The 19350-nt window shown below is 30.9% G+C and overlaps 3 protein-coding genes across 4 annotated transcripts; 1 reads left to right on the top strand and 2 right to left on the bottom strand.

The window, feature by feature from the left end:
* Positions 1-369: 369 nt before the first annotated feature.
* Positions 370-2714, top strand: LOC104747203 (uncharacterized). Of its 2 annotated transcripts, none has more exons than XM_010468790.3 (8): positions 370-617; positions 799-1190; positions 1277-1349; positions 1441-1521; positions 1612-1675; positions 1993-2080; positions 2172-2256; positions 2380-2714. In XM_010468790.3, exons 1-8 carry the CDS (start codon positions 513-515, stop codon positions 2419-2421), a joined length of 930 nt encoding a protein of 309 aa, XP_010467092.1. In that variant the 5' UTR covers positions 370-512; the 3' UTR covers positions 2422-2714. The 2 variants fall into 2 exon arrangements, 1 of the variants encoding a protein (XP_010467092.1); XR_015582493.1 differs by having other exon boundaries at positions 376-617; positions 1272-1349.
* A 2996-nt stretch (positions 2715-5710) lies between these two features.
* Positions 5711-6671, bottom strand: LOC104747202 (protein PROTON GRADIENT REGULATION 5, chloroplastic). The gene is made up of 2 exons (XM_010468789.3): positions 6106-6671; positions 5711-5982 (listed from the first exon to the last, which is right to left on the bottom strand). Exons 1-2 carry the CDS (start codon positions 6400-6402, stop codon positions 5878-5880), a joined length of 402 nt encoding a protein of 133 aa, XP_010467091.1. The 5' UTR covers positions 6403-6671; the 3' UTR covers positions 5711-5877.
* Positions 6672-6977: 306 nt separating this feature from the next.
* On the bottom strand, positions 6978-8736 carry LOC104747201 (autophagy-related protein 8d). The gene is made up of 5 exons (XM_010468788.3): positions 8584-8736; positions 7752-7807; positions 7620-7672; positions 7388-7506; positions 6978-7277 (listed from the first exon to the last, which is right to left on the bottom strand). The coding sequence occupies exons 1-5, from the start codon at positions 8618-8620 to the stop codon at positions 7180-7182; spliced, it is 363 nt and encodes a 120-aa protein (XP_010467090.1). The 5' UTR covers positions 8621-8736; the 3' UTR covers positions 6978-7179.
* Positions 8737-19350: the final 10614 nt, after the last annotated feature.

Here is a 19350-nt window from a genome sequence, read left to right as displayed (position 1 = left end):
AAAATTACATATTATATTGTCCCAAATATTATATCAAAGTAATTAAAATTGACCATAACAATTGTATTTGGCTCATTTAAAACTTTGTTACGGTCAATTTGGGCTTAAACTTTATAAATGGATATTAAAATTTCAATTAAACTTTAAAAATGGACTTTAAATTTTCAATTTATATTTTGCATATGTAGAGTAATACTATAAACATTTTATTAACTATTCATTTTATTATTTTTAAAAATGAAAAACAATATATATTTAATACGAAACTTACAAAAAAATAATTTATGTCTGAACATACGAACTACTATAAAAATTAAAAAAATTAAACAGATTTTTAAAATATAATAAAATTTTGATACAAAATTTTAAAGAATTAAATTAATTTTTTTTTTCTATTCAGTTCCTGCGGGTATTCTTCTTAGAATTCAACATCTCCGGGACTCTGGCTATCTCTGTCTCAGCCACCGACAAATTCATTCGTCTCCGATCAAAATCTCATCTTTCTGATCGCAATGCATACTCTCAAGGACAAGGTCTCCCAAAAGCTTTCTAATCTCTTCGCTGATTCCCCAAGCCAATCTGCTTCTCCACGCTTCTCCAACTCCGATTCTCCAAAGGTATCTCTCCTTAAAGCTTTGTGTTTTTTACTCTTTTCCTGAGATGGGTCTTTAGATTTGAATCTTGTTTGTTTACAAATAGATCAATTTGGGGGTGATAACACCAATTGATATACGTTTCGATGAGGCTTTTTTTTTTTAGGTTGGCTTGATCTGTGACATTAAGCTTTTGAATGTGTAGGCCAGGCTGAGTTCAAGTGTAGGCAAATCTTTGTCTTCGTATTTCTCTTTTGTTGTTCCTCAATCTGGGAATGATGATGATGATTCGGAATCATGTCCTCCTCCTCTTCCCATTAGAACAGACAGTTCTGAGTCTATTGAGAATTGTAAACCTGAATATGGGCAAGATAAAGCTGGGACCTTTGTATCCAATGGTGAAGATAAGGAATCAGATAAGGGCCGTGAGTTACGTGTTTCGGCGAAAGTAGAAAGCGGTAACGATTACTTGGAAGGGGTGAAGCAGATGAGAGAATTAACAGAAAGCTCGGTTTTTATTACTGCTAACTTGTGTGAATTCTTACAAGCGTGTCTTCCCAATATTGTAAGAGGCTGCAAATGGTTCTTGTTGTATAGGTAAAGCAAGTTTATTTTCCATCTGTTGTTGAGAGATTTTAGACTTGTTGTTTTGGTATTAACTTTTTATTTCGGATGAAGGGCAGTACGTTGAAACATGGCATATCTCTCCGTACGCTTCTACGAAGAAGCGGAGAGCTTCCTGGTCCTTGTTTACTGGTTTGTTTTGTTGACCTTTATGCTCTTTGGTAACATTTTGACAAGGTTGAATGGATCAGATCTTAGTTTGTGATGACTGTGTATGGTGCAGGTTGCTGGAGACAAACAAGGTGCGGTTTTTGGCGCTTTACTGGAATGTCCATTGAGACCTACTCCTAAGAGAAAATATCAGGCAAGCTAACTAATTGTCATAGTATATTTTCTCTAGGGGAATAATTAATTTCCTTATTGCTGATCACCTTCACACGTTTTTGTATGATAGGGTACAAGCCAGACTTTTTTGTTCACAACTATTTATGGTGAACCACGCATATTTAGACCTACAGGTAACCATTTGGGCTGTTTCTTTTTTCTTTTACCTTCTTAAGAAATTGTATAGATAGAGGATGGATATATAAGATAAGTATAGAGAAAATTGAAGAGCAGAATTTGAGGAGAATGCTAAAGTTTCTTCAAAATTGGATCGTAAGGATGTTTGGTTCCGATTGATTTTATCACTTCCTGGTTCTTGTCAGTAAATTTATCCACACTTGTTACAAGATTTATCTTTTACCCTTACATTGTGAACCAGGCCCTATATACATAAATCAAGCCCCTCAAGTATGTGTATAGTCAGTAACCTCTCTAATGAATTTGTGTGCAGGTGCCAACCGATATTATCTGATGTGTATGAATGAGTTTTTGGCATTTGGAGGTGGTGGAAACTTTGCTCTATGCTTAGACGAAGATTTGTAAGGCACAATCTTGTTCAATTCATTTTGAAACTTCCCCCATTTTAATCGTTTTGATGGTACTCAAACCAAACGTTTGTACATGAACTAGGTTGAAGGCAACAAGTGGACCGTCTGAAACATTTGGGAACGAATGCTTAGCTAGCAGCACGGAGTTTGAGTTAAAGAATGTCGAGGTATAGCTCTATACATATATGCAGTATGTGCTGCTATCAAGTTTCCACCTTGTTCAACATATTATGCAATCTTACTTGGGTCTTGAAGTTAATCAGTGCAAGTTCACGTTGTTTAATCTGCAGCTCTGGGGATTTGCGCATGCGTCTCGATACCTCTCCTCCTGATCTTAGAGATCCCTTTCTTTGTCAAGAATCAAGATACCTCAATAGAAAGCAAAGATAACCGTCTTTTTTTTTTTTTTTTCAATCAGTTAATTGTTTCAAAGTTATGATTAGGCTCAAGACAGTTTTTTCAGGCTTTAATCGGTTGAAACTTGAAAGAGTGACAATATTACATGTTTGTATCTGTGAATTACTGAATCTCAGTTATAGTAACTGAGAATACTAATTCAGCTGGGACCTTATTGGAGATTAATTTGACTGTAATTCTAAGATAGTGCTATTGTTTATTATCTAAATCAGATTCACCTGGTATATAGTAAACGAAGTCTCAAGATGGCACATACAACGTTCAGGTAAGTTTGAAAGTTTGAAATCTACTTGCTGTGTTGTTTTCAAACTCTGAAATCTGAAATTCTATATTTCGCTTGCGTGTATTATGGCTTTGAATGGTTAGTGCATACACTCCAAAGTTAGCTAATAAATTCTCAAATATCTATTATAGACTAAATTAAAAAGATGAGATGAGAAAATAATATGAAATAAAATAGTTGATTCAGGAAGAAAATAGCTTCCTAAGATTGAAGAGCTTCAATGGGTTGAAAAAAGTTTTCTCTCGTCGCTCTGATTTTTTTTTTTTTTTTAGAATGTGATTTTGTGAGTTTTGACATTTATGTGATCATATATATATATATACACATTTTTTTAAAAAGTACAAAAAAACACAAGTTCAACAAATTAGAAGCAACTACTTAGACCGAACTTGTGTGTTTTTGTCCGAGTTATACTGTTGCCATGGAGTTGTAATGCGTAAAAAGAAAAAATCAGACTAATAATACAATATACGCAGTACGCAATTTTTATTTTCTATTGGAGACTAGTATGATGAAATAGTGCATACTAATCTGAAATGGTAAATTAACTACAGACTGGTCCCACTTTAGTCTTGTCCAGAACATATTCAACAACCATTCACAATAGGGGTAGGTATTTAAACCGAACCGAACCAACCGAACTCAAACCCAATCCTACACTCCAGCCATTTGGTTATGTTTCTTTTCAACCCAAATGGTTTGGTTTGGTTTAAAACCAAACCGAACCGATAATCCAATGTGTTTCTTAAATTAATTAATAATATTACTAAATTTATAAATATGTGATCTTCTTACCTATTATCACTTGCATTTGGGTTCTATTTTAATTTATTTAAACTTTTCTAATAAAACCTAAATATAAATATAGATTTAATTAGATTTAATATTAGGTATTTAATTTTATTTTTCTAACTTTTCTATTTTATTTGATAAATTAACTATTATAAAATCATAATCAATTTTATTTTGTCATATTAATTGATTTTTAAACCGAATTAAAACCGAACCAAACTAAAACCAAATCGAACCGAACCAAACTAAAACCAAACCGAACCGAACCGAACCAAACATAAACCGACCCGAACACAAACCAAACCAAACTAACTTCGGTTGAGTTTGGTTAGAGTTTTACTAAAACCGAATAAACCAAACCGAACTGAACCCAAACCGAACCTGACCTTAAACCGAAATGCCCACCCCTAATTCACAATCTATATATTTCATAATTAATATATTTATATTGTTGTGTTATCACAACCACTCATTTATTCGCATATTGTTACACGAGTATCACCTTGTTTTTAAGTTTTTGTATTTAAGCCTAAAATTGGTAACAAAAAATCTCAAGTTTGCAGCAATCACATAAAAATATACATACTATATAAATTCTTAAATAAACAAAAAAATTGTTGTACCACGTTGACTAAATCATCCAAAACTTCTAATTAATATCCTCGATCAGTACGGGTTTGAACCCCCGCAACAGAACACTTTTTTGTAATTGTGACCTTTTATGTTTTGGTATAATTATTCTTAATCGGACTAGGTCATGTGGTGAATTTGTCTAAATTTAATGTTTGATGTTTGTAACATTGGTGTCATGGAATTTAATTTAAATTGATTTTCTTGTTCACATATTTTAAAGTTTGTATTCAAACCTAGAATTTCTAATGTAATCTTAGCAAATGACTATGTTTCAAAAACATGGCCTTGGAATATTTTTTTGTTCCGGATTCAAAACCCGGCAGCGGAATATTTTTTTGTTGCATTGGTGCATCGTTCTATCTCATGTCTTCTATATTTTGAAGGTTCTATATCTAGAAGGCATCTAGCAACAAAGCTAATCATAACGTTAGTGTTCGTCCTATGTCTTTTGTTTCTATAAAATATCAACTTATATCTAAATATATACTTTATGAATTCATATTATAACAAAAAATTCGTTGTAGCATATTGGTTATAATCTAAAAGTATGTTTCAAAAACATGGCCTTGTAATTTGGGTTCAAAGCCTGACAATCTAGAAAGCATATATCAACAAAGCGTTCGTCCATGTCTTTTGTTTCTAAGAAATCATATTGTTTTGTCCCATGTCTTTTGTTTCTAAAAAATATCAACTTATATCTAAATATATATTTAGATATGGTCTTGAATTCCGGGTTCAAACCCGGCAATATTCCGCTGCAGCATTTCGTTTTTGTCTCACGTTTTCTAGTTCTAAGAAGGCCCCTAGCAATAAACTGAATGATTTCCTTAATATATTCCTTAAATATATATTATTATGAATTTGTAATGATTAGAGAGGATCTGCTGTACCACATTGGTTAAAATCAAAATTTGTGTTCCTAAAATATGTGTGTGTACTTAGGTGCAAACAAATATTATTTGATGTGATGTGTATGATGAATTGAGTTTTCGGCGTTCAGAGGTGGAGGAAATTCCGCTTTGTATCAATTTCAACAAATGCTTAGCTAGAAGAACAAAGTTTTAAGTTAAGAAAATGTGTCGGGGTGAAGCTATATATATCAAGTTTCCGCGATGATAGCTTGTCAGCTTTATGTGTTCATACTTTGATCTTAATACCTATCCTCCTGATCTTCAAAATTCCCCTTCTTTGTCGAGAAACGAGATAACTCAATAGAAAGCGAAGCGTACTGTCTTTTTCAATCCCGTTTTCTTAGTTTCAGAGTAGTGGTTAGGCTTGAGACAGGTTTCAGGCTTTTTAAGATGTTGAAAGAGTGACAATATTACATGTTCTGTATCTGTGTTAGTGACAATACTAATTCAACTAAGACCTTATATAACGTTGACAATACTAATTGAACTAAGACCTTATTGAACATTCTCATTTGTTTGCTATATATATATATATAAAGATTCATTTTGATTTTAAGAGTGGTATCTAAGTATCGCAAACACAACTATCAGATGAGAATGGCAGTCATGTGTTTTTGAGTAACCTCAAGGGGAATGTAACAAAAATCAAGATTATATGTTTGAACAAAATACATCTAGACAAGAAGAACAAGAGGAGAGTGAAGTGTATACAGAGAAGAGAGCACGAGAAAGATTTGTTCTTTTTTAAAGACCTAAGCGAGGAAGCCAAGCCTCTCTCCGTTCTTCTTAGCAAGCCTGATAAGCCCTTGTCTCTGTTTAGCATCTGCACCAATCGATTTGCAGAACTCTGTGATCACCTGAAAGAACAAAACCCAAATTCCACAAATCATCATGGTTTCTGCTTTCTTGACTAGTTTTTTTTTTAGATCTACTTTTCAGACAAAACAGTGAACATGGTCTAATTAAGGGCACAAACAAACCTGAGAGTGTAAAGCAATGGCTTTTCCTCTAAGCTGATTGAACCTCTTCTTGCCAACTATGTTGCGTGTGACAACAACTACTGGTGCAAATAAGCCTTTGCCTTCGTTAACATTCTTCATCATAGGAACTGCTCTGATGGCCTTCCGTGAGACTCGGACCTGTTGCGGCGGCGCAACCGTCTTGGAGAGCAAGTTTTGGTAATCTTCGCCGGAGATGGAACTTCCCCAACCTCCGTAGAAGGAAGTTCCTAGCAAACCTCGATTACATCCTGTTGCAGGAAGTGAAGCAGCAGCCATAATCGAATTAGCTTCTCTCCTGTCTCTCTGATCGATTCTAATGGTAGAGAGAAAGAGAAAGAGAAAATTGATTTGTGTGGTTTTGGTTTTTGAGTTTCACATTTTGGTGTGGACGAGGTTTTGGGTGTTGTTTTGGTTTGGATGGAGAAACCAGAGCCACAAATATGATTCTGGTCTTACGCGTTTTATTATTATTGCGTTTAGGATTTTTAAGTTTTTTTCCCTACATCAACCTTTCTCCACCGTCCGATCATTTATTTATTTTTTTCATTTTTCCCTTGCTAGAAAGTAGTAAATGATATACGAAGAATCTTTAAAAGGAGGTTGCAAGAATTGGGTAGATTTGATAAAAATCATGGGTGGATTCAAAGCAGTTGGACACTGACAAGCTAAAGTTTGAGAAGAGTGGAATCACAAGGATTCAACATACTAGTGAAAAGGCAGGCCAATATTCGCATCGCACATGAATCGATTCGACGAGGACACTAATTAATGTTATAAATTTCAATAACAATTCTTAATCAATGACTGAAACAAGTAGTTCTGTAACCTTAAATCTTCATCTATATAGCGACTAGGAATGAAATAAAGTGTAGCATTAAGGGAAAGAAAGAAACACCATGAATGAGAAGAGCTTTGTCATGTTCATAACATAGCATGCAAATTATATGCAAGTTTCAAAAGCTTAGTCCAATGTCATAAAACCAAGAGACATGCAAAGAAATTGACAGACTGTACATTGATAATCCTTGATGCATCCCACACATTCCAAGCGCATTAGAAGAAGATCCCAAACGTGTTCTCGCCACTGTAACTCATGTATAGAAACCCGTCTTCATCTTTGTGTTCTTCGTAAATCGCAGACATTATAGCCGCTGCAATAAGAAGGATGACACTACTAGTATTAGTTCCACAATGACAAAAAAATATATGATTCCTTGAACTGGAGAAGTAGATGAATAGGGAAGTCGTGTTTATATCTAACCAGTTGGTGGTAGAATGTTCTTCACAAAAATGAATATGGCTTTCTCGGGACTGAGCTTGATCCGCTTCCGTACAACATAAACAAACTGGCCAACAGTCAGATCAGCTGGGACCAAGTACCTGAAGTTTGCCCAATAAGTCAGCCAAATTCATTATCTCAACAAGGCATAAAGAATCCTAAGCAGCAATAAACCATGAAAATACAGAATCTCTCAAGTAAAGCCAAGACTTACTTTTTCTTATCGATATCAGGGACATCACTCTTCTCGGCTTTTTCAACAATGACCTGCACAATTAAAGACAGAATAAGGCAAAGGTTGCTATGCACTTTCTTGAAACAAGATAGAGAATTATCTCATTCATACAGGTATTCTATCTGGATACTTCTCCCTGATACGAGCTGCTTCAGCCTGTCTCTTTTCTGTAACATTCAAGACCAAAAAATACACACGAACCGATTAATATTTCCAACAGATTAATCTATTTGCATCCTCAGCAAAACAAAAACGAAACCAGAGAGACTGATCACGTGAAATACACCGACTCGGCGACAAAAAAAAACCAGAGAGACTTCAACATCAATAATCATCTCCGCTTGAACAGAGAGATTCTAATGTATTTGCATCCTCAACAAAAACAGAATAATGTTCAATCAAGAGAGATACGTCAAGAGAGATACGTCAAGAGAGATACGTCAACAAAAACAGAATAATGTTCAGGGACTGATATAGCGTTTCTAAGCCCGTGAACAACAGACAAAATCAAGAGAGATACGTCAATCTTATTCATCTTTGACATCAAACATTCTTATCCACTTGAAAACAGAGATTATAATGTAAGTCTTTTGCATCATCAAAAGCAGCAAAACGAAAACAGAACATGTTTCAATCACGATTACTGTAACACTAATCCAGGAACTAGTACACAGAAGAGAGACAAGTGAATCATATCATCGTCAACATCGATTTTGCAGGTACTAAAATTTAGAACGCAATCAAAAGAAAAATCAGATTCAAGGATCAATTCATGCAGAATCAAAGCAATTGTAATTGAAGAAAACCTGAAACTAAAGAAACCAGAATTTGGGAATTTTTAAAAACCTACTCGCTTAAAAAAAACCCTATACGATGAGAGAGATACACAAAGATTGATCGATTAAGGTTAAATCGATAGATGAAGGGGGGAAATCAAACGAACCGAGAGGATGTTCATGCTTGAAGGAGCTAATCGCCATGATTTTCACGAGTTTCGCAGCGACGAAGAGAGAAGACAAGAGAAGCAAGGGTTTGTTGTTAACGTCGAATTGGGATATCGAATGAGATAATTAGGTATTTATATATATATATATATATATAATTGGGTATATATATATATATATCCACGGACCGTAACACGTAAGACTTAAAATAATTATTTAAGGAGAACAGAAAACAAATAAAGGATATTTTTTAAAAAAAAATCATATTTTATTATATAAACCTTAGTTCTTAAAATTAGTAACTTATCAAATTGTGACACGTATTAATTTTAACGATCATATATCAAAGTTAAAAATTTACCAGATCATGATACGTGTCAATTTTAACGATTAAATATCAAAATTAGTAATTCATCAGATCGTGACATGTGTCAATTTTAACAATCAGAAATCACAGTTTTCAAGCTTGGTAAATAATTATAATCTTTTTTTTTTTGTCAACCATTAGGCCACAACTAGCCGGGCCATTAGCTAAATCCCTACGAATGTATAGAGCGGTACTCGATCCCTGGTGTGATGGTGTCTTCTACAAATGGACTTACCTCCTACCACTGCACTAATGTCACTTCACAATTGTAATCTTATTATATTAAAAAAAAACAACTAAAATAAATATACTATTTACCATCTATATCAAAGTTTCACTGTTACAAAGATTCTCAACTACATGGTAAAATAAATATACTATGTATCATCTATATTTGGTCGTATAATTATACTATATAACATTTATACTATATAAATTAACACATTAAATTTGATGTCTTTGTTTGCACAAAAAAAAAATTATGTCTCTATGGTAAGCCAATTTCAGACACTAAGTACTGCAAGAAGATTTCTAAAGGCACATGCGAAGATAATGAATAACCGATTGGCAGTCTTAGGAAAAAGCTTGAATTGAAATCTGAACTAATCTTTTTATTATATTAAAAATCTTATTATATAAAATTGGGTTTTCAAATTAGCCATTAACATGATCATGACACGTGTCAAGTATATTGATGAGATGTCGACACGTGTAAAAAATTATTATTTTTCAAAACAGCTAATTAAGAAAATAACATTAAATCTAAATAAAATTTACATATTTATATCTAAAAAAATTCTAAATCAAAAAGGAAAATTAACAAAACTAATCTATTTTCCATTGTACGCTACTTATATTATACATGTTTTCTCAATAAGATTTTGACATGTATAAACAAAAAAGTAATTCACTAAGCATGTATATTATTATTAATAAATAAATAGTGAACAACAAATTTATAAAGAATAACATAAGTTATGTCAAAATAATTATTGTTTTTGAAACATAATATGACAGCTAATTAAAAAAATAACATTATATATACATAACATTACATGTTTATATCGATAGCTTTGATCTTTGATTTTTTTTTTTAATATAATTTTGTCGATCTATTGCGTGGGTATTTGATTCGTGCAGGTTTGTCGAAGTATATAATGCCCACTAATTTAATCGAGGATGGAGACACTGATGGAGGTTCCAAAAGTGATTCTACAGTTAGTAGCATTATAAGTTTGGAAGATAAGTCGGTGGTTGATGTTTCTGGTCAAAATTTAGAGTTTTCTTTTCTGAATAATGTTGATGACTCCGGTACTAAAACAAGAGCTGTTTGATCTAATATTTGAGAAGCGGTTTCAAATTTGGGAAGTTGGAACGGTATACCATTTTAAAATTGGTTTCTAACCGTATTCATGTGGTTTTGTATCGGACTAGGTTTTTAAACCGTTTAAACCAGGTATATAGAGAAATACATGAGAACTTTTGATTCGGGTAAAAATAAGAAGAGTATTTATGATTCGAGAATATTTGAGACGAGGTCATAACTTTATGTTGTTTTGGTACAATTGGATACTTCTAAAGAGTAAATAGGTCATTGATCCTTAACGTGATTATGATATATGTCATGTTTTTGATTGTATATAAAGTTTCTATTTTGTATATATGAATTATCTAAGACTTATATATACTGTACCATCATGGTTGTAATTTCAAATTTTTCTTTTTATTATATTATATTATATTTCTTTCAATTTCTCAACTTTTAGTGGGTTAGTCATAAAATCATTGTAATCGAGTAGATAATTTTACCAGTTGTTCATCCAATATCTTTGGAGTAAAAAAACTCCATGGTTAAAGAAATTATGTCACAAAACAATTTTAGTAATTATAAGAACTATAATTATGCCAAGATGAAAGTAAAGCAACATAAAATTTGTTTAATTTGTTTAGAAGATATTTTATAGGTGGTGATAAAGAGCATACTTTAACAATAAAATAATATTGGGTGTAAGAACATATTTTTAATGGTAAAACATATAGTAAAATTGTACGTGGTTACTTATTAAATGTTGATTTGATGAAGTTGTTGCATGTAAAATATTTTGTGAATAAGTTGTGAAACGTTTTCGAAATTTGACAATAATAATATTTGTAATGATGAGTATTTGGCAAAAGTTTTAGTGGGATAGAATTTAGCTTTAAATTATTGTAATAATTGTTATAATATATTAAAAATATATAAATATAAATAAATGTATGAAGGTAAATACAAATATTCGCTAACTTAAATTATTTATATATTTATTTTAGGAAATAAAATTTCTTTATATATTTTTAAAAAAGTATTTAAGGTTTAGGATTTAATTTTTTCATCAATTTTTAAACCCGCACATCGTGCGGGTTATCTAGTTTTATTATATAAATCTTGATGTTAAATTATCTATTAACATGTTACTTGTATCGATAAGATGTTGATATGTGTCAATTATAAATTTACTAAAATATTAAAAAAACAAAAATTAAAAAGTAAAAGTATTAAACTTCTTGTAAAAAATATCCACTAACTATCAATATTTGTTAATTTTTCTTTTTAATATTTTAACTAGGTTTTGAACCCCTGTTACGTGTAGATATATATATATATATATATATATTTTTTTCCTTTTATCCACAATATTTTGTAAGTAAACAATTTTAAAGAAATATTTTAGTGGTTATACAAACTGTCACAAACAAATCATAGTGACGAAAAGGAACTACGTCAAATTGAAAGTAAATGAACAACAATTGGTTTAATTTGTTCACAAAGTCATTTCATATGTGATGATAAGATCAAACTTTAACAATAAAATATTTTTGGATGTAAGAACATTTTTAGTGGTAATAAGATGACGTTTTGACTGGTTATCTCCATATAAAACATGAATAAGTTGTGAAACTTTTTTGAAATTTGACAATATTGGTCCTTGGTTGACTAGATACTCCTGTGATTGATCATGGGTTTGACCTACTGTAATAATATTTGTAATGATTAATATTTGAATAAAGTTTTGGTGACTGATAGTATAGATTTAGATTATTGAAATAATTGTAATAATAATTTTAAAATATAAAACTATAATTAGTGTATTAAAGTAAAACTTATCTCTAGTTAAGAATATTTATATATTTATTTCTAGAAAATATATTTCATTTACAAAAATATGAATATCTTCTTTCAAATTTTTATTTTATTCTCTCTGTCTCTAATAAATTGATGTTTTAGGATATATTTTTGTCCCTAAAAGATTGATGTTGTAGATAAAAAATGTAAAATAACTTTTTTATTTTATGTTTTTTTCCACATGTCATTAATTTAATAGTCTATATTTTCTATATCTACTCACAAGTAATTATAAACTAGGTGCTTCCCCACGCATCGCGTGGGTTGTGGTGTAGTTGGCACTTTCTTGTTTTTTTGATCTTTTTCGTTTTCTTTTTTGTATTATTTCGTTTTAATTAGGCATATACGGGCTTTGCCATCACTTTTATTTATACACTATATATTTATACCATTTCGTTTATATGTGTATAATTGTGGCGTTTATTTTTTATGAATTATGAAGATGTTGTTTCTTGCTTTTGAGGATCCAATCTTATCATTGACTGATATTGTTTCCAATACATTTATTGTATTCTAGATTTTCTAATTAACTGCTTATGTAAACCCTTCATACGTTGATGTTGCAATAATAAATTATTTTTTAAAAATAATTATCTTCCGTGTAAGTGATTATGTTTGTATGCCCATGTTTTGGTCTAATATCAATAAGATCGTTTCGGTTTTTCTTTAGTTGGCTTTGAAACCAATTTTGAGTTAAGCAAATAATGGGTCGAATTATGGTGTTAATAAGTAATATAAATTCTTATGTATATATATTGTATATATGTGACTAAAAATTTAGCTAACTAAAAAATTATGTAATATTTAAATACAATCTTAAACATATATATATATATATATATATTATTTGTGGGAGGAATGTATATATATATATATACAATCTTAAACACATATGAGATATAACAACATTTGATATTAGTAGGAGAGGAGGAGAGAATGTTTACTATAAGATGGTAATCCAAATTAGATAATGGAGATGAATCTTTAAAAAATAGAACAATGTAATATATATATATATATATATAATACTTTCTAAATTAAAATATAGAATCAAACTCTTACAACACATATGAGATATAACAACATTTGATATTGGTGGGAGAGGAGGAGAGAATGATTACTTATAAGATAATAATCCAAATTAGATAAAGGAGATAAATCTTTTAAAATAAGAACAATGTAAAATATATATCATGTAGTCTCTAAAATTAAAATTTAGCATTAACAATTTACAATGATATTTCATTTGTTTTTTACAACCCATACAACAAAAATAAGAAATCAAAAATAACAAAAAAAAAGAACGAAAAATGATTTGAAGTATTGTAGAAGAGAATGAGAGAATGTGAAAGTGAGATAGTAAAAGGATGTCAATATGAGAGAATGATAGAAGTTACATTTAGAACTATGGAGCTACAATAGTAATTTATTGTGTTTGAATAAAACTGAGTGGTAGAATATGATTAATGCATAATTTATTTTATTTTCAGTTATAATTTTATTTTAATGTGTGGGTTAAATGTATTGTGTTTATTGGGTCTTAAATATTGTTTAAAGCAATTAGAAAGCAAAAAAAAAAAAAATAGAAAACATTAAATGAAAATCAACCAATAAGGAGAGACCAAAACCTTACTTTTATATATATGATATATTGCTTTAAACTTTGAAATGAGAAATATATTATAAACAATAATTTTATATGAGAAATATATTAATTTAGCCAACCAAAATATGAATATAAGTTTAGCCAACCAAGATAAATAAAAAATATTAAAATATTTTCTCTTGAAAGATAAATAAGTTAGTAGGAGGAATGAATTAATGTACAATTATTGGATAGGAGTTACATTTGAGTTAAATGGAATTACATGTCTTTAATTATAAATAAATATTTTAATTTTTTATAACCTAAAATAAAAGGAATACCAAGTGGCTGAATCAAAATTCACATGATTTGGTTGTTTGTTGATATAAACTCAACACTTACACATAATATTTCAAAATAAAAAATATTACTTTTTAAGTGACAAACTAAATTAGTTTTCTTATAAAATTATATGAATTCTTCAATCTCAATAATTTTTAAAACCCCAAGGATAACTTATATTTTTTTGGTTTTCACTCATCAATTTAATTTATAGTGCTAGATTTCATACTAATGGTTTCATCTTTAGAGAATTTAGTGAAATGATATTTTTAAAATTATATTTTATTTTTATATTTAAGTTCCAGTTGAATATGTTTTTTTTTTTTGGATCATTTTTTATTTAGATTAAAGACACTAAAAACCAATTGTTTAATTATGTTCTTTTTGTTTTCAAAAACCTCAAATCATAAAAAAAAAATAATATATATTATATTGATCTCTGCAGATTTATCAATTGGATCACAAAACAAAATAGTCTTTATAAATGGATAAATAGATAATTATAATGATCTTTAAATATTATATTGATCTTTAAAAATTATTAAAAATGATAAATGAATATGTGAGATAACCATAGACATAATAGATAATTACATATGGATCATTTCAACTTTATGATCTTATTGTGTGGTGAATATTATAAGGAAGTATGAAAATAATGACTTATAGATGTTAATATAAAATAGAAAATGGAGATAAACATTTTAAAAGATTAAAATAAATATATAAGATATACATATCATACAAACTCTAAAACTAAGCTTTTACAATGATATTTGATTTAATTTTTTATAACCCATACAACAGCAATAACAAAAACAAAACAAAACAAAACAAAACAAAACAAAAAAGAGATTTGAGAGTAGTGGAAGAAGATGAGAGAATGAAAGAGTGATAGACTAAGAGAATAAGATAATGAGTATTTATAGGAAGAGAAATGATGAAAAATTACATTTAGAAAAATGAGAGTTACAATTCAAATTTATTGTTTTGTTTTAATACAACTTAGTGGAGAAATAAAGTTAATGCATAATTTATAGGGAGAATTTATATGATTTCAGTTTTATATTATGTGAGTTAAATGTGAAAATTAAATGTTTTTAAATTTGTGTTTTAATATAAATTTTTTTTTTTGTTAAAATTGCATTGTCAAGTGGACCAATAAGGAGAGAGTGAAACCTTACTTTTATATATATGATTTTCTCTTTGTAGTACAACTGGATTGGAAATGGAATATCAAATCTTCTTTTATATAGAAAAATCATAGATTACAAAACTTGAATTAAATAAACATAATAATAATCTTTATATAATTATATGTTGGATCACAAGAACTAAATATAATGATGAGTATACTAAAAGCATGTATTACAATTTTTTTGGAGGTAAGAGAGAATTAAAGAAACTTAATTTAATAATTGTATTACAATAGTTTATTTCATTAAAACATTGCATAATTTTACAATAAAATAAATATGTAAGAAATAATCAAACATCTAGATTAATAATCAAACATCTAGATAAATAATAAAGATGATTTCTTTAGCTCGATTATCTTATTTTGCAATGATCAAAATTAATATTTTTTGAATCTGCATGATAATTTTTTTTGTATAGCCATCAAATTTTTATTATACATATGTAATGTAAATTTTTTATTATCATATGTAATGTACAATTAAAAATAATAATAAGAAAACAAAGAAGAAATGGAGTAATACATAAAATAAAGAAATAAAATTAAAAATACAATATAAGATATATCCAACAAAATATATAATTAAACACTTACAATGAGTTTTCAACCCATGCAAAAACATAACACAAACAAAAAAAATATTTAGAATTTGGGATATGGTGGAGAAGGATGTGGGAATGGATATTTATAGGATTTGTAGTGATAGAAATTATATTTTTAAAATAATTTAATTAGAGGAGTTACAATTATAATTGATGGTGTGTTTAATTGAAAATGAATGGAGAAAACCAATAGTCAATTCACAATTTATATAACTTCAGTTACAATTTAGTAGTAAATAGTGAATTTAATGTATGAATTTATATATATGATTAAATGTGTTGAATTTTAAGTTTAATTAAAAATAAATATTATATTTTATAACATTAAAGATCAAATTGACCAATAAGAAAAGAGTGAAACTCTACTTTTATATATATGATTAAATACAATTTTTTTTTAATATGTGTGATAATGTCAAAACATCAATCTATTAGGGACATAAGGAGTTGTATACATTTTTAAAACCCCCGCATAGAGCGGATCCTAATCTAATATGTTTTCTAATAATCAAAAACCATCCCACCAAAAAAAAATAATCAAAAACCAATTTTATCCTCAATTTTACAGAAATTAAATAACAAAAATATAAACTCCTAATTTTATATTTAAAAATAAAAATTAAACAAATAAAAAATGTGTTTTGTTTTTTTCCTTCTCAAACGCTTACCGTCAGTGTTCCCTTCATTCCCCTTCCTTCCCCTTCCTTCCCTCGCAGTTACTGTTCTTCTTCTTCTTCCCTCCGATTTAGATTTTGATAGAAAGCATTCAAACATCTTTTTTTAGGAAACGGGATGTTCAAATGGCTACCAATCACCATGCTGGTTGGAGATGGTGTTTGAGATGAACTGTTGGAATCGATGGAATGAGTAAGTGGTTGAAACTGATTTTGAGCGGTTGAGAAGGTGAAAACCAACCACCAAGAAATATGTGTGTTTGGGAACTTTAGTTACAAACGAAGAAGATTTTTAAAAAAATCATTAAATATTTGTTCATAATGATGGTTTAACAAAAAAAAAAATTAATGTGTATGCAATAATACATGTAAATAAGTTAATTTTGAGTGGATTTTCAAATTGGCCCAATAAGCTTTTATGTTTTGTTAATAATTTTGAATTTAAAAATAAAGATACAATCAAATTCTTACAACACATATTAGATATAACAACATTTGATATTGGTGAGAGAGGAGGAGATAATGATTACTTATAAGATGATAATTCAAATTAGATGATGGAGATGAATCTTTAAATATAAAAAAAATGTAAAATATATATATATATATATATATATATATATATATATATATATATATATCATGTAGTCTCTAAAATTAAAATTTAGCATTAAAATTTTACAATGATATTTCATTTGGTTTTTTGTAACCCATACAACAGAAATAAAAAATTGAAAACATATTAAAAAAATGATTTGAGATATTGTGAAGAGAATGAAAGAAGTGGAAGAGAATGAGAGAATATGAAAATGAGAAAGTAAAAAATGCCAATGAGAATGAGCCAATGCTTATTTTATATGATAAGAATTGATGGAAGTTACATTTAGAATTATTGGAGTTACAAATATTATTTAGTGTGTTTGAATAAAATTGAGTGGTGGTGAAACGACCGACCCTTTTTTTTTTTTTTTTTTTTTTGAATAATAATATAACAAATAGAACTACAACTAGTGGTCCCATACCCACTAGCCACCTAACCACAATCACAAACATCAGCGGAAATAACAATACCAGCATAATATCCAATAGTACTCCAATAAAAACCAATAACCATAATCATCAACAATAATCAATCCAAACAACAAGAAACAAGGAACCAGCAACCTAGCAATGTTTCTAATGACCCAACTCTAGCAACCTAGCAATGCCAGACAACATCCAATCGAGTCCCTAGAACATCCTCCTCTTCATTGCCTTGATTCCACGATCACACTTTGCCTTTACCTGCACCACAAACACAAATTAAGATGCATGAGTATTTGATAAACACTCAGTGAGGCAATCCTCCCATCTACTGGGCTATACACACCAGCAATAAGATCTCTACATGCCACAAACAACAACCAATAAAACAAACCAGGCAATATACAAAGCATGCGACGTCCATTGTAACTGAACAAGGGGTGTCGACCGACACCAGATGGTGTCGATCGATACTGAACATCTGGTGTCGACCGACACCAAACTGGTGTCGACCGACACCCTGCCCGACACTCCCGGAAACCCTAGTTTGCATCGACCGACACCTCCACATGGCATCGTTCGACACTCGCTAAAGCCCCGAGCCGTCCTCGCGTTGGTGTCGACCGACACCCCAACTGGTGTCGACCGACACCGATGCCAAGCAGCGATTTCCCCTCGATCAGAAACTCCAGATCTCGCCTCCAAGCTTCTCCAATCCGCTCCTTGCACTCCCAGAAGCCAAACCCAGCCCAGACAGCAACGAAATAACATAGAGAACTCAAAGAAACAACCACATAAGCACCAAATCACATAGAATCTAGAGATCTTAGCTTAGATAAGCCATGGTCATGCACTCACCTCTTTGCAGGAAGTTTCTGACCAATAAGGACGAATCCCTCACTCCTAGCAAGCTTCTAGCACCTTCCCAGCCTCCAATCTCTCAAGAACAGCCAAGAAATCTCACAATCTCACTCACAATCTCAAGAACACTTCTTTTCTCTCTGTTTTTGACAAAAACGGCCAAGAGAGGAGAAAAACTCGAGCTCCCCTCTTAAAAACCCGAGCTAGGGTTTTCCTTAAACCAACTCCCCAAACCGGACAATTAAAATTGAACCGACCAAACCGGCCACAACTGGTGTCGATCGATGCCTCACTAGAGGGTGTCGATCGACACCCTTACCAAAATACCAAAAATTGGTTTGCGGGTGTTACAATTCTCCCCCACCAAACTAGATTCGTCCTCGAATCTCACACAACCATCAGTCAAGGACTCCCGTGCAACCGTCTCCACGGCCCGCACTCCTCCGACTGATCTACAGAAGGTCACCTCTAGGCGATAGACTCACGCTCCAGGCGTCATTTGCTCTTGACTTTTTGGACTTTCCTTTACTCATAGGCCTAGACCTTGAGTTTCATCGGCTCATCATCAGACCTAAGTCTGCATGCCAATGTTGGCTCCTCATCAGGCCTAAGCCCGCATGCCATAATATATAAGGAAAAGCCCAAACTCGTCTCTCGGGTTGCCACCCTACAGCGCGCCCCGGATCGTCATCCGAAGTCGATATACCAACCATACTCCCGAGCCACAAAGTCTCTGAATATAGCAGTACTAGGAGAACCTAAGTCCCCCAAGAGTCGCGAGCAAACGATTCTGAACACGTCTGAGTCCTATCCCTACCCAGGTTTCCTTCCCGTGGCTCGCGTAGAGACATCTCAATGTCCTACCAACCACATATCCCCTCACCGGGATACCTCATGACCACACAAGGATCATACACACGCCACAAGGGCCGCCACAAAGGCCATCAAAAT

The sequence above is a fragment of the Camelina sativa genome, chromosome 15 (assembly GCF_030686135.1).
Source record: "Camelina sativa cultivar CO46 ecotype springtype chromosome 15, ASM3068613v1".
Lineage (NCBI taxonomy): Eukaryota > Viridiplantae > Streptophyta > Magnoliopsida > Brassicales > Brassicaceae > Camelina > Camelina sativa.
The sequence above is the reverse complement of the archived record's forward strand: the minus strand, read 5'-3'. Positions and strand labels throughout refer to the sequence as shown.